The sequence below is a fragment of the Pezoporus wallicus genome, unplaced genomic scaffold, assembly GCF_028554395.1.
Source record: "Pezoporus wallicus isolate ANWC-B61680 ecotype Strahan unplaced genomic scaffold, APGP_CSIRO_Pwel_v1 contig_2012, whole genome shotgun sequence".
NCBI classification, from domain to species: domain Eukaryota; kingdom Metazoa; phylum Chordata; class Aves; order Psittaciformes; family Psittacidae; genus Pezoporus; species Pezoporus wallicus.
The window spans coordinates 1,550,208-1,577,660 of record NW_026639840.1 but is presented as its reverse complement, the minus strand read 5'-3'; the positions used below and the strand labels follow the sequence as shown (position 1 = coordinate 1,577,660).

The 27,453-nt window shown below is 36.9% G+C and overlaps 1 protein-coding gene across 1 annotated transcript in view; it reads right to left on the bottom strand.

The window, feature by feature from the left end:
• Positions 1 to 27,453, bottom strand: part of LRMDA (leucine rich melanocyte differentiation associated) — a 706,026-nt gene that overhangs the window by 93,982 nt on the left and 584,591 nt on the right. The window contains exon 7 of the mRNA XM_057416378.1: positions 14,253 to 14,337. Coding sequence (XP_057272361.1) covers positions 14,253 to 14,337 — 85 coding nt within the window. The remainder of the gene's footprint in view (positions 1 to 14,252; positions 14,338 to 27,453) is intronic.

The window sequence follows — 27,453 nt, the reverse complement described above, 5'->3', positions numbered from 1 at the left end:
AGCAGAGAGTTAAGGTCAATGGCTCAATTTCCAAATTGAGATTGCAAAGAGTGGTGTTCCTCAGGGGTAGGTGCTGGGACCAATCCTGTTCAACATCTTTGTTGGCAACATGGACAGTGGGATTGAGCGTGCCCTCAGCAAGTTTGCCAATTACACCAAGCTGTGTGGTTCGGTTGATACCCTGGAGGGAAGGAATGCCATGCAGAGGGACCTGGACACATTTGAAAGGCGGGCCAATGCCAACCTCATGAAGTTCAACAAAGCCAAGTGCAAGGTCCTACATCTGGATCAGGGTATTCCCAGGCACAGCTACAGGTTGGGCAGAGAAGAGATTCAGAGCAGCCCTGAGGAGAAAGACTTGGGGGTGTTGGTTGATGAGAAAATGAACATGAGCTGGCTTCAGTGTGCACTCGCAGCCCAGAAAGCCAACTGTATCCTGGGCTGCATCAAAAGGAGCGTGACCAGCAGGACAAAAGAGGTGATCCTGCCCCTCTACTCTGCTCTCGCGAGACCTAACCTGGAGTACTGTGTGCAGTTCTGGTGTCCTCAACATAAAAAGGACATGGAACTGTTGGAACAAGTCCAGAGGAGGGCCATGAGGATGATCAGGGGACTGGAGCACCTCCCGTATGAAGATGGGCTGAGAAAGTTGGGGCTGTTCAGCCTGGAGAAGAGAAGGCTGCATGGAGACCTCATAGCAGCCTTCCAGTATCTGAAGGGGGCCTGCAAGGATGCCAGAGAGTGACTCTTCATCAGGAACTGCAGCAATAGGAAGAGGTGACATGGGTTTAAACAGGGGAAGTTCAGGTCAGATAAAAGAAGCTCTTTACTGTGAGCATGGTGAGGCACTGTAACAGGTTGCCCAAAGAAGTGGTAAATGCTATATCCCTGGTGGTATTCTAGGCCAGGTTGGACAGAGCCTTGGGTGACATGGTCTACAGTGAGGTGTCCCTGCCCATGGCAGGGGGGTTGGAACTAGACGATCTTAAGGTCCTTTCCAACCCTAACCACTTTATGATTCTGTGAATACAGAGAGCATATTACATGCATGCATACGTAGCACCTCTCAACCTCAAAGATTTTAAATTACTAGTATAATCAGCAATTGATTTGGAACAAATTTCGGGGACGTATCAACGCAACAGTAACTCCATATAACATCTTAACCTCTACATGTACATGTATCCTATTTCCCCGCTCCCTCAACATTTAATTACTGAACAAGTGAAGACTTGGCTGAAAATCTGAAAAGCCTCATCATATGTCCAGCCATATCTGCATGGCCAAAACACCTTCATGTAGTTATTTTAAAGCACAGAGATGCCTAGCATATGTATGGATTCTCTACCCATAATTTCTGCAGGTGCAACTACAGCCAGAGGGAGAAACTGCTTAGAGATTCCCCTCTTGTACTAATATATTTGCTTCCAACATAGTACTTCTAACCTGTGGAAAACATTCCCTGGGTTGATGCAAAATGAAAAGCAAGTTTGAACTTCACAAATCAAAATTATTAGAAATTGCTATTGCACCTTTATTTATTTAAAAGTACTTTCTGAGGAAGGAACCAGTTAAAATTCAGTGTTATCACAATAATTCTATCTAGATTTCAAATCCTGTAACACCAACCAAAATAGTTATATGGATTTCAAAACTAAGTTCTTTAATGTCAAGACCGTTTTATGAATCAGACGCTGTTTGCCTAATGGGATTGAACACTAAGCTAACTTAGAAACTGGTACCTTCTAAAATTTCTGCAGACTAGCTCTAGGTTCTGTCTCTGACATACACAAGAAAAAAATCCTGAACAACCTCTAGAACTTCACAGAAGTAGTATTCATGATTCACCTTTCTGTTTGTTATAGGGAAAAAATGAACGACAGAGTAAGATTTAACTCCCTGGTGAAACAATGTAGCTTCTTTAGGAGGTAGGTTGACAAAGAACGATTTTAAATGTTAGTCTGTCAGGAAAATACTGTGTCTACGCAGGATGGACAATTATAATTACATGGTTACAAGTATATTCCTCCTTGCGGCATTTGTTTTTCCCACTCAATGCATTTCTAGCTACTGTATCAGCCACAGAAATTAAACAAGTGACCACTAGAACTCTTTCAAGTTTTCTTTGTGCTCAGGAGAACATATCCGCACTTTACATTTTTATTTTACCAAACTGCATTTCGTATTTTAGCTTCTCATAGGAACTTTTTCTGCCTGAATTTTGTTTCCTGTATCTCTGAAATAAATGGTATTTAAAAGTCTTGAAAACTATTTTAATTAGTTCACCCAGATCTGAACAGCTATCTTCCTTAAACATGCAGGCTGCAGGAAAAAAAGCACATAGGGGTTGGCAGACATTAACAGTATTCCAATCCCTTTCTCCTTTGTATCATCACTTGATGTTCCAATTCCACTCATTTGTGGGACCACTGAATCAAGCTATTATACTTCTTTATTGCAAACAAACAGATTTTTCAACACACACACAAAAAAAATAATTTAGCTCACAGCTTCTCTTTCACTTTTTTATCAAGCTCAACTTGGAAAAGAGATTACTTTTTATAATGACAGACTGTAACAAAAGTGAAAGAAAAGAAAACAGAGTGATGATTAACACTTAGGACAGGGACTCCTTCAGATATCTTCCACATTTCTACTGTCATTGTTATCTAGCATCAGATTACAGGGCAGATGCAAACTTTACATCCATAATTAGTAGTTGAGTGGATGTCTACATATCTTCTTTTTACCTTACTGTAATTTCACCTGGTATTTCTTTTTCTTGACATATCATGTACTTTATATTAGTAATGGTTGGCATTAGACAGCACCAAATTGCTTCTGAATGATATAATAGCTTATATTTAATCTATTTATTACAAAGTTGCTCTCTTTTCCCCCCCCCTCATGAAATTTATCATTCACTGCATTTAAGAAGAAGGAGACAATCTGTCAACTGGGTGGGCTTGGGAGGGTCTGCGGGGTGCATCTGGTTGATTTGGGGGGCAGGATTGCCAATCTTTTTGCTTTAAGATAGATTCTGGCTCTTCCACCATGGCCCAAGGGATTATTTCCATTGAGCCTGTTCCTTTTATTTAATGGAATAAAATGACTGTCAAGACAGGCTACTCCCACTCACAGTTCAGCAAAAATACCATCAGGGAGTTGCCTCCCTCCTTTGAGGAAGAGGTAGAGATAGGATAGATGCAGTTTTTCTAAGCCTATTTCTGACTAAATACAGTGATAAAGCTACTAGAGGTGCCACTAATGCAGAACCTGGTGGTGAGGCTGCAGAGCTATTGTGGGGAAATTAAGCACCTTGGCATTTTGGTTTGGTTGTGATTTTGATACGCATATATCCTAACTTCACTCAGACAAGACACGAACCTTAATTTAGATCTCTATTAATTGTGGGAAGCTGTGTCTACTACTACAAATGGTTTTGAAAGAGTCAACTCAGGCCATGTGCTCTTTCCACCTCTCTGTATGCGACCCGACACTGAGAAGAAGTATAACAAAAGAAATTCAGGGATTGAAGTCTGTCTTGGTCTTTAAGTAGACATCACAAGTGTAGCTTGCATCCCCCTCTGTATAGCTTTCCTGTGAAAGGATTCTTATTCACTAGCCTTACATTTTTTCAGCCTACTGTGCTAAATATCATCATTACATTTGGTAGGCATTCTAACAGAACAGCAATACAAATCTGTTTCACTTGAGAAGCAAAGCCTGAGGTTCTTTAGGTTTTATAACACAGTGCTTAGTACAAATTCACAGAATTTTTCCAGTGCTTCACTGTGTGATTTTAGGAGTCTATTTTCCCCAGTGGCACACAAGTACTAAAATTGCACTGCATTGCATTTTGCTCTCAGTAGGTGGGAAAGTGCGTAGTCAATGGGTTATTTTCCGTTCTTTATTTCAGTTTTATGCAGCCACAGGTGGGGGGTCTTTCAGGTGGTTGCCTACGTTTACTAGGCACTTTAGAGTCATAGACAAGCTTTCTTAAAAGGATCTTGCAAAACATACCAATGTTGTCAATCATGCAGTAAAAGAATTTCATCCTGTGTAAATAGGAATAACTTTCAAAATCTCTCGAACTGTAAAAGGCATCACAATGAATGTCAGCAGAAAAGGGATCAGCCATCCTCTGTTTGGTAAGGGACATAAAACAATTTCACTTGTTTATTGTTTACTTGTCTCCTCCCCTTCTCCCCAGATGTGATCTCTCTGCTTAAAGGCATACAAAGCTAATGGAGGATGTCATGGTACTTCCTATCATTTCCTTTTCTAGCACTGAGGCTACTGACAGACCACAAAAATATCCTAAAACAGGAAAAAAGGGGAAGTTGTCAACCTATTTAATATTTGTTTTCAGGCCTCTGAAAGGAACTTTGATCAGCAAACATCATTAGATCATGAATACAGATGTTCATATCCTATAAGACGTTGACAGCTTTCTCTTCATGCATAAGAAAATGGAACGAAATTGTACAAAGATACCCCTTTCTTTCCCAAAGGCAAAACTAAAGAGAGGAACCTTCACCCACTCCTAATACAGCACACACACTGAACAAAGCAATGCAAAATACATCACATTTTTTTGACCATTCACAGTTTGCAAGAAATGTACACGTTATAGCAAGATGTGAACACTATAAAAAACCAACACATAAGGATATAAAATAGCTTAATCGCTGTTACGCAGACGGCTTCCCTTCTGACTGTGCAAGAAATATCTCCCCCTCCCCAGCTTTAAAGTAGGCTTTTACATATATTCACTGTGTGGGAACTGGTGCTTTTGTTTCTTATGACACACGTCCTCTTCTCTTAGCTCGGTAACACTAACCACAGGACAGCAGCCAAGGTCATGTAAGCATGCTATCCTGCTAAGTAGTCTAAATCCTCAGAGAAATGCACTCTAAATGGGATGTCCAAATTATTTTAACCATAAGCAATAGGAAGAATTGTGAACATTTGGATGCAGTAATACTGTCTGCGTTATATGATTTTCTTTTTCTCAAAAGAGGGCTCAGCTGTTTAGAGACTGAGATGTACAAACTAAAAATAAGATTCTATGTCCCATATATTCAAAGGCCTATATTTGTTCACCCAAAATGGTAGCAGTTCATTAGGCCAAGTAGTTTTCATAAATAATAAACCTGGTCTGTACAATGTATTGATACACTAATATTTCAGAGGATGGCAAGCAGTTTCACCTGCAAAAGCATCAAGAATCTCCTGAATTTTTCCTAAAAAAATGCATTAAATGAAACAATGAATATTTACTTTTTCATTATATACTCTAATTTTAATGACAAAACACTGCCTTTCACCTTTCCAACATTTGAAATAGACTCAGCATGGGGCAGGTATTTACTCCCTCTGGAATGAAAACATGTTTTCATGTGACAGAATATTCTAATAGAACAGGTACCATAATGATTTATTTTTTTTTTAACCAACAGTATAAAGCTTTATCCAGTCCGTGTACTATAGAACAATATAGGCTGTATGGAATATAGCAACACGTCTATAAGTTATTAAAACCAGAAAATTCCCATTTAAACAAGGGTTACAATCTGTGCACTAAACACTCATTAATGGTTATGAATCAGAATAAAGGGGGAGGCCTTGTAGCAGGTGTGCATATCTATGAATTTCAATATATTGTAAAACTGTCTGTAGCCAACAGCTTCATCACTTGGCCTTTCTGAGCTTGGAGACAGGCAATTTTTCATGATTTTACTATTCTGGCCAAACAAAAACTTTTTAATTAAATATACTACATGATTCCAGATGTTTGTTTATTTGTTCCAATGCGGCTATAAAAAATGCCTGAATGATAAAATTGGAGGACTCCTGCAAAAACAGGCTAGGCTGGAGTGCTAACTAAACATGAGAATCTCTCAGGAGACTGCATTTGCACAGTACTGTGTATGCTTTGAACCCAGTTTCTCTGGAACTGCTGTAATATGTCCATGACTGGACTTCTTTCTTGTTAAAGATTATAAGGCCAAATAGCAAATTTAATAGACTTTTTTTTTTATTTTATTGCCAGTTGCAGACTCATTGCATCATTAGTTCTCCTACATATCTAAAGAAGATTTTAGATGGGTTTATGGTTTTGGATCCCAAGTTTCCACTTATAGAAGCCAACGTTTTTCTATGTTTTTCTGCCACTTTATAGTTCTGCTGCTTGGAGCTTGAGCATTCTCATGGTTTCTTATTGCCAGCATGACAAAATGAGCTATGTTGTGAAACATCAGACACTTTCTAGTCTACTCAAAAATATGAAGTTACAGTTTTTTCCTCATTAATCATATTCCCGCTGATGTGACACTCGTATGGGTGACTGGGGGCCAAGCTGTTAGGTTAGTTTTGGCAAATATGGGGAAAAGTTTCAATGAAAACCTCAGAAATTATGGGTATAGCAACAAAATATGGAGAACAGTCAGGTCTTCATCAGCCAGACTGGGGGATGTGCACTGTGGAAAAATGAAAGTCTCGATAATATTCAGAAAAAAAAAAAAAGTTGACAATTTTTAACGGCTGCCTGTGCCTTGAATTCCTAATTCCCGTTAGATGCAGAAATGGGAATTGTTTGCCCAGCTCCTTAGATATTTAATAAAAAATTAATCTAAATTAGATTAACCAATTAATTACTCTCTTTTTGTCTTTTAAGGTCTTGCTGCAGAGAAACATACTTTATTCCCACAGAGACTTAGCACTCCAGGAAGTGATTCCCTATAGCTTACTTCTGGTCAGCTTGGTCACATCCCTTGGGTTCACTTTCAAACCACAGAATGCAGCAAAGGCTCATAAACTAAAATATGCTGCCATTTAAAACCAAATCTTACCTTTTCTGACCATTAAGAAAGACTTTGCACAAAACTGCAAGCCATTGTCTATATCATCCCTTACTCATTCACCCCACCCCAGTTTCACATGATGATTTGCTCTCATCATTGCGATACACTAGCTAACAGTACATTTTTTATGTTGAAGTTTTGATAATCTACAGTATCCCAATACAAATCCAACATTCCTTGTATACACAGACAAGATATTCTTGACCCTGTAACTGACAAGAACATGAATCCAATGACCTAGAAAATGTATCTCTTGAACCACATTAGTCAAGGTCACACTCAAATCAAACCAGAATTTATTCCACATATGGGAAGTCTTTGTGCTTTATGGAGAAACATACAGGAGCTGACAGAGGCTATGACTACTGAGCAATTGAGGTAAACTGGTCCAGAGAAGACCACAGCTCTTGGTGATGGTTCTATTCCAGGAAACAACCAGATTAGGGTTTAGGAGAGAGATGCTACCCAATAACCTTCTTAATCTTTTATTACTGCTCAGTAACGAAACCATTCCATGTCTGAGAGCTGACTGAGTCATGCAAATGTGTACTAGACATCTTGAGTCCTTCAAAATGCAAAATTTCTGACTGTGTTTCAATTCACTGAAGCAGGATAGATGTCTAACGCATTTTCAGATTCAAGGCAAATACCACTACAGGTGGCCTTCTGTTATCATATGGAAGCATTTCATGGCAGTAAGCCTTTCTCAGAAAACACACTTTCTAGCATTTCTCCCCACATATGCTGTTCAGCCATCTCTCCACTCTCCCCAAAAAGGAACCATATCGGCAAAACTGAGGAGGCCATAAACTAGAGTGCTGCTTGAAGGGAAAACTCACAGTTAAAGGTATGAAATCAGCTGCACCACTGAAGAGATATGGGACAGTACTGCTCATTTGATCTCCAAGTGTGAGTCTGGCAGGTCTACAGGCACAACCAGGGGCTATGAGAAAAGCTTGCTTTTCTCTTAGATGCACCAGAAACAGGTCATAACAGAGTTCTTTAAACATCCAACATGATGTTCTCACACCTCCAGTATGCAAGGACTCTAATCCACCACTGACAGAGTTTCTCTTTGCAATTCCTTTAACTAAGGGAAACTTAGACAAAATCTTTTCTTAACCAAGTTTGCTCTCATGCTGGCACTCATCTTTACCATCACTTCCCTTTCTATGTTTCTCCTATGTCTCTTGTGCTTCCATTAACATCCATTTCCCAAAGTGAAAAACTCAGCAAGGCACTAGATCTCAATTTTTCATTTCATACAAGCAAGCCAAATGAGATTTTTTTCCTTTTTTTTTTTTTTTCCCCTTCATAACAGACTACTTATTTTAGTCTTCTCACAAAGTGCCAAAAGAAGAGGATTTCCACCCACTCCCCTCAAGGCTAAGTGATGAGCATAGCACAACTCAATGTTGGGACATATTTTCTGGCATTAATAGAAAATGTCACAGCTTATTTTTGAGTGTTCCTGCCCCTGGAAAATATGATCTTGACTGTTCCATGCTACTGAGAACATTATTTGCTCATTTTTTTTAGGTTATTCATCTCATGGTCAGAAGATCCTGGCCTAAGAGGTATGCAATCCATTATTCAACATAACATTATGCAGCTTAAAATCTATTTTCAAAGGACACCTTATGTAAACTAACAAAGAAAATTTCTCACTATTCACAGCATCTCTGCCTGACACAAAACTTCCATATACTGTCTGAAGTTCTTTTATTCATTCTATTCTGAGTTACTAGACAAGTTAAAGCAAATACTTCTTATATACATATATAGACACATTTTATTAAAAAAATATTTTAAGATGCCTAAGATTAAATGAATGATAAAGTACTACCCACAGGTTTTTTACTATTATTTTCTTTTTGGACAGCATACAATGAGCTGCTTTATGCAGATATACAGAAAAATCAATTGATAAGCATAAAGTGCAGCTCACATTAAAAAAAAAACAACCTGGTTATGATAAGTTGCTACATAAATTGCTTTGCAGCTTTCCCAGCAGCTAATTTCAAACTCTAAAGAAGCCTCTGGCTCACAAACACAATGCGTACCTAACAACTGTTAAAATAAAACAATAAAATAAAATAAAATAAAATGTTGAAATAAACCAATAAAAACAGAGAAGACTGCAATGATAATATAAACATGGTACTTACTATTCTGGAAGTAAGGTTTTATGCAAACCTCTTTTTATGTCGCTGATTTAAGGACAATACGACTTTTCAGAATGCATATGGAATAAGTTGAAAGCCTTCAAAAATAAGAACTTTGTGTATTAAGATTTCTTATTAAGAAGTGCATGTCAACTTTATAATTTTACTTCAGGAAGTAAAAAACTCTAGACCAAATTCTTGAAAAAACAATAGACATTAATAGTTCCAGATGAACCTGAGAATATTTATTTCTAAAGTATGAGCAGACTGAGCAAACTGGCACAGAACAGGTAAATCCCCAGAGTATACTTTGGCACTTTCACACATCATATCAATCATATTACTCCCTCTGGCTCTCCAAACTTCTACCTTTCTCCTACAACACCAAATCTTGCAAATAGTAGGTCATCTTCTACATCTATTGGATTGTCAATTCCAGCACAACTAGATGGCTAAACACCTGTCATGCAGCATAAATTACACTTCTGTCTTGCCCTAGTGCATATCTCAACTCCTACAATGCTAGTAGCTAGTTATGTACGGTACACCCTGAAAATGAAACAGAATGCATTCTTTATACTCATACCAGCCATTACTGAAAATTTAATATGCCGAACACTTGGAGTACAACAGTACAGTATAATGATCACAGGGAAAAAATGAGAGAGATAAAATTTAGGTGTCTCTCTAAGAGATTATATGCCTGCATGCTTTTGCTTGCTTAGCAATGCAAAAGTTTGGAAAGATCTTAATTCCAAATCATATCTTCAACACAGTCCTGTTAAACAGAAACAGAGCAGAAGGAACCTCTCATTTCCTTTGATCAAAAATGCTTTATAAAATTACCTTCAGAGGGTTAATAGGAAGCTTAAAAATATTCTGTTCTTGGATTTCTAGGCATTACTTCTGAATGCAGTTTTGACTTTCAAACTCAGATTAGACCGTTATAAAGAATAAGAAAATGTGCCTGTCAGTTGACTGAAACATAATACTAGAATAAATAACTTTTCATTTAGGCACTCATCATTCAAATATGAAATGAGAAAATGTAACCTCTATACATACCAGAACACTTAGATAATTAACCGAATAGGCACCAAAACTGGACAGTGTATTTGTTCAGGAAGTTCTTACAAGCCAGAATAGATTGGAACTATTAAACCTTGGCATAAATCCAAGCTAAGGCTCTAAAAACTACTTACATAAATACAGGCTTAGTTTTTAATGGAAACTACTTCTTCTTCCTTTTACCAGTAAGCCATGGGGCAGACTTACCATTGGTTGTTCCAGGAAACAAGAGCACAAGAAAAGGAATCATTTGTAAAATGTTACTGGAAACCAAATGACTTTGGCAAATGACTAGATTTTCAAGCAAATCAGGTAATCGGCAATGTTACAAAATATCTGTTTATAGAAAAGGCATCCAGAACTTTTTTTTATATGGGAAAAACAGATTTTCATGATAGTCATGAGAAGTAATATTACTAAATAGAGATAGAGTGATAAATTACTATTTTCGACACCAAATGGAAAGCGCTGTTCTTTTCAGAAGGCAATTTGAGTTTGAATGCTTAGACATAGAAAGGAACTTCCTTACCAAAGATGCCATTATAAAAAAAGGAACATACACCCTGAGGGGGAAGGAGGGTGGAAGCCTTTTTCCACACATGAACCAAATTTTCCTTATAATTACATTATTACTATTTAAAAATTTCTTTTCCTATCAATTTCAACTATGTTAAGAATTGAAAGCTCTATTTAAAGATTTCATATGTACTCAGTTAATAAATTGTCTATAAGGAACAGGAGGGTACCTGTGCCATACACAAAAACCACTTAAAAATACACTACATTTCATCACTTTTGTGTATTGGGAGCATGGACATTTCCATTTTAAATCAACAATAAGTAATTGATATTTTATTTCTTAAAGATAAATGCCAGCAGAAAGAATGGTGGGGCCATTTTATTTTGTTTCTCCAGAAAATTTAAAAACTAGAACAATACAAGCAATGGAATTCAAAAATAAATGTAGCACCTTGTATGACAAAAAGATTTGTCTTTTAACAAAATTGTTTTATCTGGGTAAGAGAATTGTATAGGTTTCACACAAGTAAATCACTGGTGCCTAAAACCATATGAAATTAAATACCAAATGCTAGTTTAACAAAGACCAAGAAGAGACCCTTAGGAATTTGAGATCATTGTTTTGGAATCAAAACAGAAGTAAAGCTAGCTACAAAATTACCACTTTGGAAGGCTTGCCTAATGGGACAGCAATTAGATATCAAAGAATCACATCATATTACTGTCAGGTTCCCCAAATGTGCAAAGAAAGCCAATACGTTTTCTGCTAAAAAAACATGAACAGTGGGACTGCGTAAAGGTTCAGCTTAGAAAAGTGGGTCTAAGCAAAGTAATTTAATGGGGAAAAAAAAACAAAAACCAACCCAACAAACAAACAAAAAAAAAAACAAAAACACAAGCAAAAATACAAACCAAAAAACCAACCTAAAACCAGTTTCCCCAAATTTCTAGAAATTTTCTAAAGTTTAAAAACCTTCATCCAATATTTATTTCTTTCTTCATGTATTTATTGCTTTTCTGCACATGTCTCAAGCATTATAACACTTGATATAATATTTGCACTTATTCCATACATTCCACACTGTTGCCACACCGCCATATGCTGTTTCTATTGGTTCTGTAAGTGCAAGAGATATTTTTGCAATTCCTGAATACTGTCTGTGCAAAAAATACAGAATCAACCCCAAAAGACTAGATCCTGTCTGGAAATAATACACTGTATTCTTGAACATGAAAGCTCTAAGATGCATAGTGCAATGCATACAGAATCACATGGTTTTGCTCTCCCTGCAAAATTCATAGTTAAACAGTGTGAGAAATTGTCCAAGTAAAACTACCATTCAAACACATATAGCTTGCTCAACCTCTCCCGCATAATCTCTCCCAAATCAATTTATAGTTGCACCAAACCACTTGCCAGACTTTCAGATTCTGGTAAACAAGTTTCTCCAGGGACAAATAAGAGCACTCATAAACTTACAGCATTCTTTCCAGTTTGCATTGAAAACTGCCAATATTTACATATGCAACAGCTGATTCAATCATATTTTACAACACTGAAAGCATTCAGTGAAGAAAAAAGATAGAAAATATTCAGAACTTCAATAAAATAGCATGTTTAAGTATTTCATTCTTTTCTTGGAGATTTGTCTATTGACTCCAATTAATCTTTTATGGGCTTGTGAACACAGAGATTTTGCTTTGTATAAAAGAAGTTGACTGAGGTAATGGGCCCTGCCAGCAGGTCAGTCCAAACTTTTCTTACAAGGCCTGGAATTCTGGAAAACTGTCTTAATTATCTTGTGCATATATTCTACAAATACAGATAAAAACTTAGTGGATCCAATAACAATGTATCTTTTAGGACCAGTTTTACCCTTTTTTTTGGATGACACTTCCTCATTTACTTTATTTATAACTGTGCTTAATCATCTAGGAAATTTTCAGCATGTTTAGCATGCACAGCAGAATATTTCTGGTAAAAGACAGAAGTAATAGAGAATTATGTGAACAGCTAAGGGTAGAAAGTCTGGGGAATATAATTTTCCCTTTTCATAGTAAGCTAGCAGGCATTCCCAAACCCTAGTGAAAACCATGATACTTAGAAACTGGTAAGCTCCCACTCTAAATGGACACCCATATGGACATGTCTGCAATGCCCACTAAAGACACATAATTGCTTTAGTCCAAGAGAAGTCAATCGACAATGGGCACGCACCTTTTGATGCTTAATGTTACTGGCATTTCTTTCACAAAGTTAGATCCCAAAATCAGCCCCACTTTTAATTCACCATCATCTAAATAAACAAATTGGGGGATACCTGGCTTTTAATGTATTTTTTTAGAATTTAGGCACTGACAACATTCTTTCATTCTACTTATTATGTATAAGCTTATCTGAAAATCAAAGCCACAACACACATCTTGGAAATTAGGGGGCAGTGGGGCGCAATTATTTTAAAATCCAGGATTTCGGATTAGTCCTTTATCTTCAAAAAGTTCCAGTTACTACACAAGCTCAGTGTCAGAACACAAAGCACTATAGCACTTTCAGGATATCCTATTTCCAGTACACCATATCAATTTACACCAAGACCAGGATATAGCTTCACACCCATCTTTAGCCCTAGCACAATGACAGTGAAATAGGCTACAACAAATTAAAGTCTAATCAGTTGCTTTCCTCATCCTTCCCACTTGAATCACAGGTCTTTGCTTGGCTGCATTGCCTGCCAGATTCTTTCAGAAGGTTTCAAGTAATAAGGCATTCTACTAATACCGCCTCAATCTTCTTCAGTGCTCTAAAATTTCAGCACACACTAAAACTAAGCTACCATCAATTCCTAAATGTAAGGCTGACTTTGATTACAGTGTCCTATACAAAATGTGCCACTACACAAACGGTTTCCATGATGGAATCATGGAATCAATGTGCAATGTGAGAAATAAATATCAACATTGCTTTCACTGTAAACTGAAAAATGCTGCCAGCTTTATGAATTTCTCCTTTTTAGAATACAGATGAAAGAGCTTGGAATGCTCCCTTCCTGATTCAGTTTTTCACCCATTCCCTGAACCTTTTGCCCCGTAGGTATGCAGAAAGAATTTGAGAATTTGCCCAAGGTGCTTTTTAAGTTCAAGGATTGGTTAAAAATTAAATACTGATCTGCCTTTAATGTTGAAAACCAAAAAAAATATCCTTTTTTACTGTAACAAAAATGTGTTAACACTTCAAAATTATAGACCTACATTGTTGAACTACCAAAAACCTCTCTCTTTACAAATATTAGAAAGTTTACAAATTCTCTCAGAATTACTATTGCTGCATGTAATCATCTACTTAGCAACATTTAAGTACTCTAAGCTCTTTACATTTTTTTCTCACACACACAAAAATATCATTGAATGTTATTATCCATAGGTTTATTTGCTTTCCCAGTAGACTACCTTTAAATCGTATTTAACATGAGTTAAAATCTGTAATCTTGACAGGTACAGTTTTCTCATCTAGCGCTTGAAAGGCACAGTGTTTACTGCAAGGTGTCAAATGCAGCACTCACTAATACAGAGAACACCTTACAGCAAAGCTTACTACATTGCAGCAGTTCTCTCCAATACAAAGTTTAGCTCATACCTCTGTGATTGGTGAGATCTCTAGATCCTGAAGGCAGAGGTGTATAGTGCATCTCTGGAGAGGTAGAAGCAACATCATTGGAGGCCTGTGTGATAAAACAAACATTATCAGTCTCTGAGAGAAAGTCAGTGATTATGCAAAGAGGATGCACCTGTGCTATTATGTGGTTACAGGTGCTCAGAGTTACCAGCCACTGAGGATTAATTGGGTTTTGTTAAGGCTGCCCAGTCCTTCAAGATAGCTGCACTCACAAGAGTTTACATAATGATATTAGGTATCATTACCAAATGAGTACACACAACTCACAGCTTCAGAAAATTACCATTTTTATCAGAAAATCTTTGGGCAATGTTAAAAATGTTCTTCTTGGTGAAACAATTTAATATTTTGCTGAAGGAAGTTATGAGTGAGTCCACATATAAGGAGACAGAAAATAGAATGCTGGGATAAGGTACCATACTTTTTAAGCAAAAAAAAAAACAACCCACAAAACAAAACCAGATTCTGCCATTCAACTGTTCTGTGAGCTAAATGAAGGTATGTCTTAAAAAATTAAAATGCCTATAATGCAAAAAAGCAGACAAGTATATAGAATTTTAATAATAAACACTTAAAACCCACACCAGAAGTCTAATACGTTTAAAGAGGTGAGTACCAAAAAGACTTGCGCAGAATACTTGACAGCAAAATATTAGGAGAGGAGAGCGGAAATCACAATCTTTCTCTATAATAAAAGTTTCAAGATCCTATGGTCCTGATTTAAAGATGAGACTCTGGAGCTATAGTTTGCAAGAAACTGATCATCAAGATGGATGTTTCATCTGAAGGGAAGAGCAATATAAAGTCAAGATAAGCCACATTTACCATCTTACTTTTTAGTTATAGAGCAGCAGCCTTGCATTCTTAAAAGGAGATATGAAAAAAGGGATCATGTAGGTGAATATGAATCATCATCACAGTTTTTAAAAGTCAGTTTAACTTAGGTGGATGGATACCATGATAGTGATATGTTCCGTTTCAGGTACAGAGTTTGCTTAAGTGTTTACAATCTACCCATTGCAACATGCATAAAAGATTATGCATGTTTAAGATACAAAAGATTTAATAAAAGACACAAAGGACAGCGTTCCCTAAAAGTTACATGATAATTCTAATAGAAAAGATAACGCAAATAAAGAGAAGACCTACAAAAGCTAAACTATTTCTTGAATTTCATGTTAATTTTCTGAAAGGAGTCTTCAGAAAATAATTGTTATCTACAATGCAGGTTACTCCCTACTCATACCTTGGCTTATAAACTGCAAAAGTCAATCAAAGGAATACACCTCAAACTTACTTCTTATTTTGGAATTAATCATATCCCCAAAATGTATATATTTTTTAATTGAAATTATTTTAAAACCAGGTTTACAACAGCCAGTCAAGATAAAAGTGTAAAATATAGCTGTAATGTTTTGGAGAAGAAAAAGCCTAAATAGCAATTCAAATCTTGATTGCCAAACTAAACCTGAGACCAACAATCAGAAATCCACAATAATGAAAATAAGTAACGGTAATAGAATAGAATAGACTAGAATAGAATAGAACAAATAGAATTGTTATGGACGGAAAGGCGTTTAAGATCATCTAGTTCCACCCCCCCTGCCATGGGCAGGGACACCTCACACTAAACCATCTCACCCAAGGCTCTGTCCAACCTGGCCTTGAACACCACCAGGGATGAAGCATTTGCTTCAGGATACAGTTGGCTTTCTGGGCTGTGAGCACACACTGAAGCCAGCTCACGTTCATTTTTTCATCGACCAAAACCCCCAAGTCCTTCTGCGCAGGGCTGCTCTGAATCTCTTCTCTGCCCAACCTGTAGCTGAGCCTGGGATTGCTCCGACCCAGGTGTAGGACCTTGCACTTGGCATGGTTAAACTTCATGAGGTTGGCATCAGCCCACCTCACAAGCGTGTCAAGGTCCCTCTGGATGGCATTCCTTCCCTCCAGGGTATCAACCGAACCACACAGCTTGGTGTCATCGGGAAACTTGTTGAGGGAACACTCAATCCCACTGTCCGTGACACTAACAAAGATGTTGAATAAGACCGGTCCCAACACTGATCCCTGAGTGACACCTCTCATTACTGGTCTCCAGCTAGACACTGATCCATTGACCACAACTCTTTGTGTGCGGCCATGCAGCCAGTTCTTTATCCACCGAGTGGTCCACCTATCAAAGTGATGTCTCTCCAATTTAGAGACAAGGATGTCATGTGGGACAGTGTCAAACACTTTGCACAAGTCCAGGTATATCACATCAACTGTTGTAATAGTCTGTTAAAGGCTGTAATTTAAAAATCTTCTTTGTCATAGCTGTACAACTCCAGATCACAGAATCATAAAATGGTTTGGCTTGGAAGAGATCTTAAAGATTGTCTAGTTCAAACCTCCCTGCCACAGGCAGAGACACCTTTCACTAGACCAGGTTGCTCGAAGTCCCATCGTACCTGGCATTGAACACTTCCAGGGATGTGGCATCCATTACTTCTCTCGGAAACCTGTTCCAGTGTATATTAAAATGTTAATAGGTGACTGAATAGTTTACTAAGCTTTTGCTTGTATGTCAGACCATGGTTATAGATCCATTTTTGTCCCTAGCAAAAATCAGATCATAACATGAAGACGCATCATGCATCAAAACAAATATCTTAACAGAGATAAGTTTGCCCAACTAGCAAGGATGCTACTTATTAGATATGAGTAAAAATCTAGAAAATCTACGTTCCCTGACTCATCAGTGATAACATGACTTTTCAGGGTACCTTCTTTCCAGAGAGATTATGCTATGGACACAACTCTCACCTTCAGGTGCAGTGAATAATAGTTTGATTTCAGTGAACTGTAAACATGTGGCTCAATCTGCTATGGTCTATGACATACTGGAAATCTTCTGTCTGATGACCAATATGAGCTGATGGAACATAACATCTCAGAGGATGAGATAGGTGCTCCTAACACCCAGTAATGTGACATCTGAAATGAATTCCATGGACAGGCAACTGTTCACAACTACCTTTTTTTCTTTGGGACAAGTTGTTCGGGCAAGACAAGAAGAAAAATGTCACTAACTATTTAACATAAGACTTCATCTCTGTAAATCACTCCAAAAGCTGGAGGAATAAGTGGTCTCATACCGTACACTCTAGATGTTATCTGCTTATTCAAGTGTACTTATTTGGGACTCTGATAACAGTGAAGGTTTCTCTTTGGTACTTTTAATCTCCATTTAGACTGTTGACAGCTTGATGATAGCTTTTCCTAAAATTACTGGAAGAGACTTTGCCTTTTCAGCAATATATCACTGAGCGAGCAAAATTCAAGAGCTTCTAAAAAGGATATTGGAGTGAAGGGGCAATTTAGCTTTATTTCCAATTTTAGGAAAAGCAAGAAGAGGAGGGTTTGTTTATTGGTGTTTTGCTGTTATTTTATGTACAGTATATAATTCCCTGTCAAATATAGAACAGCTTTCATTACCTTGAGCTAAGCATTCAGTTAGAGGAACTTTAATTCTATGGAATATCACCCATGGTTAGGAGTGTTTTGCACAAGCACTGGCTAAAGTTCTGAATCGCATTTCTGAATAAGCCTGTGCACCAGCAGAACAACTATTTGTTTTCCCTACCACGTACTGATACTTGGCCCTAAATTATTTTCCAGAAGGATTTGTATAGACTGCATTACATTTAATGTTCACAGGAATATTTTGACAGTGATGGCATTGACATGTGACAGTTATGTCTTCAAGTATTGGTGACATATGCATCAGAAGTTCTTGTTGCAGTGGAAAGTAATTACAAATACACGTATCTTCAAGGAAATCTGGTTAAATGAGTGGTAGCTTCAATTTTACAGGAACACCAAATAGCTCAATAAAGAAATTCTAGCAGTATTATTACAAGAAAAGCTTGTATTCTTGCAAGCATTATAGTCATTCAAGTATATATCATAGTACCGGGTATAAAATTTACAAGGCCAGTAAAGTAATAAGGTTAGGCTACCCACAGCCTAAGTTATGCACATAACCTAACATTTGCTGAATTGAAGTATCTCTGTCTTCATATTAACCTGTAAGATTTATCTGAGCTAAGAATTGTAGTACTTAACACTAAATAGATTGTAAGAGTACCAGAGTTTCAATTATCATCAAAGTTACAGATACTTTAGAAGCTGCATTAAAAAAACAAACAACAACCAAGCAAAAAAAACAAAAAAACGAACCAAACCAAAAATACCCCAAACAAACAAACCCCTTATTTCTAAGGCATAACACAAATTTTTTACACACCTATACACATTAGTAACTGTAGTAGCCATTAATGCATTATACCTGGAAAATTTTACAATACAGGAAGAACAGCAGCATATTGGCATGCTCTTACAAAGGTTCAATAGATATGCAATGTACTTATGGAAAGATGGAGTTAAGTAAAATTGTTTAAACAGACACATACATTACAAAGGAAGATTTCCTTAGCTAAATACATTTAATTCCAAAATATTTTCAGAGGATATCACAGAGAGCAATTTAAGTTTGAACAAAACATCATCCGAAAGAAAGATGGCAGATTTCCAAATGAGATGTGGTAGCAAAATCAAAAATAATGAAGAAATTATTTACTACAGAGCTCAAGACATAGACTAAGGATTCTCTTACACATGTTACATCAGAAAGATTTTAAGTGTTTGGGATTTTTCCTTTGCAACATGCTTGTAATCTAGTCTGGGAATATCTCAAATCTCCAAGATCTCACAGTTTGACTCATTCATTTTTTTTTTAAGGAACTGATGAAGAGGCAAATTTCTTGGGGACAGCATGATACTCATTCTCTAAGTCTGACCCACAATTATCAAGAATGCTTGTGTTCTGTTATACTGTTGTTTATTTTAATTCATCACAGTTCTAACACTTGTCAAAGTCATCTAGTAAGGTCACAGAGAAATAACCTTAGCACTTTAAGAGCTTGCTGCTTCTCATTTAGTGATTTATATTCAAATAAAACCAAAACCAATATTGTGACATTGCAGTGATCAGCCCAGTGGTATATATCACATTATCAGATGCAAAACTTGAATTTATTAAGAAAGTATGATTTATTTTAAAAGATTTTTTATGTATCCACAGGCAAACTGCTATTAAGAATGAAGGAAAAGATTGCATTATCCATTTTTTAAACTGACAAAAGCATTTCTCTAGAAAGGTACATGATTAACGGGACAATCTGTGGTATAGTTCCAACTTAAAGGATTTGCTTTTCAAAACCTTTTCCTTTTATGTAGAGAAACAGTAATATTTTTCCAATAAGCTTGTTCTGTCTCAAATGTACTCGGTACTCTAAAACTAATCATAATTTAACAGATACATAGCTTATTACAGTTTTAATAAAAGTCTGCACAAACATCTGCTTAAGCTAAGGAGTTATTTTGGATCTCTTGGGCATGCATATCTTCACCAGAGATACATTGGCAAGAGCCTTCAATAATTCATATATATTTTGAAACCTTCCATGAGCCAGCAATATGTGCCAGCAGTATGTATTCACAGTCCAGAAAGCCAACTGTATACTGGGCTGCATCAAAAGAAGCATAACTAGCAGATCAAAGGAGGTGATTCTGCCCCTCTGCTCTGCTCTCATGAGACCCCACTTGGAGTACTGCATTCAGGTCTGGTGTCTTCAATATAAGAAGAACATGGAGCTCTTGGAGCAAGTTCACAGGATGGCCATGAGGATAAGGCGACTAGAGGACCTTCCATACAATGACAGGCTGAGAAAATTGGAGCCGTTCAGCCTGGAGAAGACAGGACTGGGTGGAGACCCTATAATAGCCTTCCAATACCTAAAGTGGACCTACAGGGATGTTGGAGAGTGACTTTTCATTAGAACCTGTAGCGACAGGACAAGGGAAAATGGGTTTAAAATTAAACCGGAGGTACTTCAGTTAAGATATAAAGAAGGAGTTTTTTACTGTGAGGATGGTGAAGCACTGGAACATGTTGATCCAAAGTGGTAAATGCCCCATCCCTGGCAGTGTTCAAGGCCAGGTTAGATGGGGCTTTGGGCAATATGGTCTAGTGTGAGGTGACCCTACCCATTGGTAGGGGTGCTGGAACTAGATGATCTTAAGTTCATTCCAATCCTAACCATTCTATGATACTATGATTCTATTTGTGCACCAATACATCAGCAATGAGTTGATTCAACCCCTTGAAACACTGACAGCAACAACTCAGATTTATTAACCCATGAGTATATCAGACCATCATGATTTGTTCGCATTTGCTATAAACTGTACAGAAAGTTGCCATGGAACTTCTCCTCAATATTTTTTTCCCCCCAAAATTAAGAAATAGCTAACAAGAAATTAATTGTTTACTGACTAATTAATAAAAAAACATGTTTAAATGTTTGATGTGGAACACAGTCTGCCTAATAACAAAGAAAAAGAAAGATTTAAATGCATTAATTTGGGGTTGAATTTATGACATGCTTGCAGAGAATATCAAAATACTACTTTAGAGGCACTGCCTCTTCCCATAAATTTTCAGAGCATCAACCACAATGGGGCTTTGATTTCACTGTGAGATCTTTGAGAGCTCTGTGATAGCAGAAAACTTTACAGGAAGCAACAATACACCAAGACTTTAACCATTCCCTTCTAGAGGATGGTTAGGGAAGAACACCTTTATTTACAATGTATTTGCTTTTCTACAAACTCAGGACCTGTGAACCCAGTGAAAGAAAGGGATAAAGTGTGAGAGAAAGGATAATACAGAGACTAGAAAATATGCAGAAGCAGGACCTGACAGTACCACTATATATGGCAGGCTACAAAAGGCCTTGATCTCCCTAGCTGTGTACTAAGCTAGAGCAGTCAAATAAGCCCGCCTGAGTTTGCAGCTGATCTCAATACACTGTTATGTTCTGGAAAACCAACAGGTGGCATGGCATGCTTACATGGAAAGACGGCTTTCCTTGATGAAATGGGATTTCCCAATTCCCCTGCTCCACATCCAAGCATCATTAACTACAAGTTAGCAGTTGCCTTTAGTAAACCTCCAGCATAAATTGAGTCACATTAATTAAGGGGAAGAGGCAGAAACAAATACATGATGTCTATCACAACTTGTCCGATCTTTATAGGCTTATTGAAATGACCTCCTAACCTGGCATAGAAATAGTGCTTATTTTAAAATGTGGTTTTAGATGTTTGACCATGGCACTGAAAAATATAAGAACAAAGCAGATGAATATTGAATGAACGGGGGGGGGGGAAGGAAAAGGAAACTGTGTTTCTCATATTTTGATGAATGCCACAAAGATCTGAATGACTGTCAGCAACAGCCAGTTTTAAGAAAATTAAAAATAGTAATTTAACCAGTCCTAATAAAGAAGACAAACACAATCTGATTATTCTGAACCAATATGACATTTTTATTTATTTTTATAAAAGTATCTCATTAGAAAGAATTTTCTAGGGAAATAGAGGGTCTTTTTCTCCAGTTTATTTTTCTTATTAATAATAAAGAGAATTCATGAGACACGAAAGGAACTTGAGGGCAGGTATTGGTAAGATAAGGGAATTTTTTGGCTTTATGTTTCTTTTGCCTACTAATCTAATACTCATAATAAGAGTTTCTCATAAAATCATCAGGAGTCTGACCTTCTAAGTCTGTGACGCATAGCATTTAGTATGATGTGGAAGTGAAAAATGTTTTTCTAGTATGCAAACACAAAGAAAAGCATGAAGCACTAAAACCAAAACAAAACCCTTTGTAACATTTAGAAGAAAATGGAGTCAGCCACAATCTGGCAACTCGTTCTCAAATGTCTGGGAATGCAATTATACTAAATAAAAGCTTCATTTGTTTAATCCCCAAATTCCACTTTTCAGGGAATAAAAACCCTAATATTTGGATGGTACAAGTAAGGGAACATCCTGTGTAGTATCAGGATATACTGTACATCTGCTGCATTAAAACAAATTTGTAGAGACCAGTGGTTTGAAAATACAAATGATCTGCTATTTTTGGCAATCACATACATTCCTTCAAATATTTTCAGCTGCTGAAGGAAGTAAATGAGGGACTGTAATTCAGATAAGCCAATCCTCTTTGAATCATGGTTTGAGAGACAGTCAAATTTAAACAACTCTCCTTTCCAAATTAAATCTCTGTATTGGATATTTCCTTTTTATGTTTCTAAACACATGAATAAATGAAAATTATCTAATATTTATACCTATGTTAGCAAAAAATGCTGCACCCTGTTTCTGACATTTTTCAATTTAGTAAATAACACAAGTGTTTCAGCTATAACCAAGAGTGTGACTTTGAACTTAGCAAATATTCATTCTGGACATTTTAGTAGCCTATTTTCATATGTGATGCTATTAATAGAGTAGGCCAAATTATTATAGTACTAGGACATGAAGAAGAACAGTGATCTTCTATTTCGGTTGGCCTTCCAGTTCCAATAACCTTTAACAAGAAAAGGCAAGAGAATTTTGCTTATTTAACAGAAGTGGTGGACCTTAAGAAGATTCAAAGCAGTTCAAAGTATATTTCTTTATTCTCATAGGAGAGAGATTATCATTTTTCATTTGAATTTATATTTTGGTTTTCACTTAATGTTAAATTGCAAGGTTGAAAGGAGGGCACAACTGGATCAAAAATGTAAATGAACATCAGATAATTCTTATGCATTTAGGCTTAATTGAGTGTAATCGATATGTCTGGTGTGCAGCCAAATTCAGCTATTGTGAAAATCAGCTAATGTATGGACATTATTTTTGGACTACTGAATGCCAGAAAATAATGAGCTGGCATTCAGCACTGGTGAATCAGACCTTGAATTTTCATCTAAGAGCAGTTTTGAATTATTACTGAAGATAAGGTGTAAATGTGCAAGGGAATTTTATCCATGTTTCTCCCATGAATCATAAATGAGGAAAAAAAATGCAGTCTAAATTGCACTTAAAAGGAATAAAGTCTTTTCATGTCATACATGATTTATCAAAATGATCTCATTTTAAGAGTACTGTGTTGTATCTTGATTAATAACATTAGTAAGCATGATGAATGGCCTCTTTAATGGTAACACAGAATTTATTGGCAGAATCCCTACTTCTACCAAAAAGGGTGGGAAGTAAAACACACAGCATCTAGTAACTTGCAGAAACAGCTTAAGAAACTCTCTCCTATGTATTTTGCATTTAGACAGCTTTGAAAATTCTTAGAGTTTATTCTAATGTTCATTTTGAAAACAAGTAACAGGTATTACCTAATCTGGCAGCTCTAAAGTTGCTCTAAAGCACTACAAAGTCACTTTGTAGTTCCCTGCAAAACAAGCTGAACTCTGCATGTACTGTAAGGGGATGTAGTGTATTAAGGTCTTTCAAGAACATCAGCCCCATCCCCTTATGACATTTTTCAATATCCTCTCCATTTTGCTTTAATATCCTAAATGCTTCCCTTCTCCCATTACTTCATCTTCTCCCTCCCGCCCCCCCCCCCCCCCTTTTTTTTTAAAGCCTGCTCCAGCCTGCCCTAACTAATTTCCTTTTGGGCTGACAGATCAGAGGCCTTCCTACCACTGTTCCTTTTAGACCTGCGAAGCCCTCCTCGTAATCCTGCTGCTTGTCCACAATTAATCTTTCCAGTTGCCACATTATTAACACTACCACCCACAGACAGAGGATGCCTGAGCACGGCTGGACACTCGCTCCCCACTGGAGCATCAAAGTTGTCAATCACACACTAGTCAGAAAGTTGCCTGCTGTCAACATCAGAGGTTTTCATCCTCTCCTACCCGCTGATCAAACATTTTTCTTCAGAAGATTAATTCTGTGTCTCCACCCATTTCCTCCCATATCCTCTTTCCCTTTTAGGTTTACTCAATGATCCATCTTCTGTATGGAAAAGGAAGCAGTGTATAATAGAAATCCTTTCAAAACAAAAGTTCAGCAAAACTAAATTTAAATCCCAGCTGTTATCAACCCCTTCCCCCCCATGAAAGTTAAACACCTTAAAGAGCTTGGATTAGACCTAGTCACAAATGCCTTTCTTTGATCAAAGGCTCCAAGACTTTACACAATTATAATCACAAGGCAACGACTGTATCTAAGGAGCCTGAATTGATTTGTTCTACTGTAACATATAGCATACAAAACTACCCATTAGGTTTTCTGACTTCCAAGACCACTCTTTTTCAACTTATATCATTCAAAAGTCAATAATTTTTGCATCTAAACACTATTTTTTTCAATCTCAGTAAGGGAATAAATGACTTCTTATTTTATGCTACTTGCCTTGTATCTTTTTAAAAATAGTACCTTAGCTATCTACATTTAAAAGCAGAAGGATGCAAGACATTCTTCTGCTCTCAGTCAAGTTTAATGAGCTGAAGGAAATCAGCCATTGTTATCACCTGTCCCTAATCATATTTTCATTTGTGATGAGTTTAACTGAAGTGCTCAAGTGGCTCAATATCTTTCATTATCATATATAACAGGATCTATCTTTAAAGCCACACTTAAACATTCTAGCAACACAACAGTGAATGTAAGGAATACCTACTAATAGAATCCACCAGGCAATCTACTCATTGCAAAACTTAATGTTACGTTTTAAAATATGAATAAATCCATTTAAAATCAGAGTGCAAAATAAATTCAAAGTTGTTAAATCACATTCATCTCTAAGACAGATTTCTGAATGCTTTGTTTGGTATTAATGAAATCAGAAAGTTGACAAAAGACCCCCAAAAGTATAAAACAATAAAGGAATACCTGCTGGCTTTGACTCCAAGCCTGAGCTTGGGAAAGTAAGTCCAAGCACAAAGTATACTTTTTATATTCCATTTCTTTACCAGTATCTTTACCATCTTCACCCTCTGGGAATACACATGCTACCTTCTTTTAATTTACATTATGCAGGATTCAACAGACTTACAAGTTAGTAAAATAAAGTGAAAGAAAAAACACCAAACCAAACTAATACAAAAGCCAACACATAAATAACATACCCCAAACCAGAAAACTCTGAAACTGTTCCTAGAGAATTTTGAGTTGTCATAGACAACTGTTCATTGAAGTGCCTGGTAAAAGTGAATCATAAATGAACTTCTAGCTGCTAGCAGGTGCTAACCTTTTTATAAGTTCCCACCTCACCAACGCCCCAAAATGCCATTTATTGCATTTCACTCTTCACTCAATGGCTCTGAAGAAGTCAAAAAACAATACTGAGTTTTTAGATATTATAATTTCAACAGAAGGTGCAAAAGCATAGGCAAGTCACTCACATGAAGTATGCTGATAATGTATTAGATTGCAGGTTTCTTTCAATCATTCCCTGCAATATATTTCAAACATTATATCACAACTATAGAACACAGCATATTGGAGTAACTGCTGAGATTTTTGCTATGCTATAGCATAGCAATAGTATACAAGCTACATATAAAGACAGATGCAGACCTGAAACACACATTACATGCAATACAGTAATATCTTACTTTTCTGACATGTATTTTGCCATACAGACTATTTAGAACTTCTACACTTCTTTTTGTTGAGTTGTAGGGATCTCCTTGTTTAATAGGCACAGGAATTAAGAAATAGCAAGGTTAAAAATGCTTTTCATAAATTATCTTCATTCTGTCATGTAGGAATGAAACTGAATCTCAGCTAAGACCTCTTGTCACACTACTTAGTCAGCAGAAGGGGGTGCTGTAGTGTAACCTATTTAAAATGCAAATAGAGTAACTTTTGTAACAGCAGATTAAAACTAGCATTTTATTCACTTGGCATCCCCGCAGCATACTGAATGCTGGAATCAGACTTGTCACTGCACACCACAGGTTATTAATAGAGCTCAGAATGGTGTTGCTAAATATGCAAGTTAAAAGCAAGTAAACAGAAATGGATTTATCTGTGGTATTTGTTCTCTGAGAGAATTCAGCAAGGCCTGCCTTACATTGAACATTTGTTTATCCAAGATAGCTGAGGCTCAATTTTTATTTATTTAATTATTTGATTGCCAGTCACTTACCATCGCCAGAAGTTCTGGGGTATGTGATCTGTAACATTAACATTCTAGACAGAAACAGTTATTTTCAACCTGGACAAATAAATTTATTAAATAAGACACACAGGGAAGAGTCTATGATGCACAATCGTTACTTTCTAACAGGCCTTTCTGGACTCTCGTGAACTACCAGCACATGTGAAAACACAGAGTCAAAGGCGTCAGCAGAACCAAATCAACACACTGTGCTATGGCTTTACACTTCATTTTCTTACAGTGTCAGGTGTTAGGGCAAGCAAGTGGGTTTCCCCTCAATATTCAAGCCAATTCCTCTGTTCTCCATCTCGATCTCTCAGAGATTCATCAAAAATGCGATTTAATTACATCTCCTCCCCACCCCCCAAGAGTGTAAACATGACTCCTTTTTATCTCCTGATACATCTGGACAAGTAGACAATGTGCTAAAACAAAATAAATCTGCCCTGACAGTCACATCAAAGGGTTCAGCTAGGGGCTTGCAGCTACTTAAGGCACAGGAATGTTGTTGCTAAGCATCGCTCTACAACCTATCAGTCCCTTAAAGAAGAGCTTTTTTCTTTCAGAGGGAGATGAGGAAAGCTGAGAGTGGGAACCAGACTGCAAAGAGAGATTGGGGATTTTTGAGGATTTTGAAGCTTAAAGTGAATTGTGTGAAGAAAAGGGGGTTTGGTTTGGTTTGGTTTGGTTTGCCTCTTGACGTATAGTCTAAATTGGGCAGGAGGGAAGTAGGGGAGGAAGGAGAGATTAAAACTTGATGAAACATCTTCTGAATTTTCCCTTTGGATAAAACCAAGAAAAGTGTTTGATATCCTTTTCAAATCCCTGTACTTACTGTAGATTCAAAATGGAAAGATTGTGACCAAAAGTAATGGGGCTGGAATGCCAAGCTTGTTAAAACCGTATTGTGAAATACATCTCACACCCTGTTTTTCTGTCAAGCATTTGATAAGTAATGTATGTGTTCCTAAATATGTGCATGTTCCTAAATACAGAAAATCAAGAACAATGTCCATATCTAATAAACATGCTCTACAGAGAAAGGAAACTTGTGCCACATATGCACATAACACAATTTGATGCTCAATTTACTAGTAA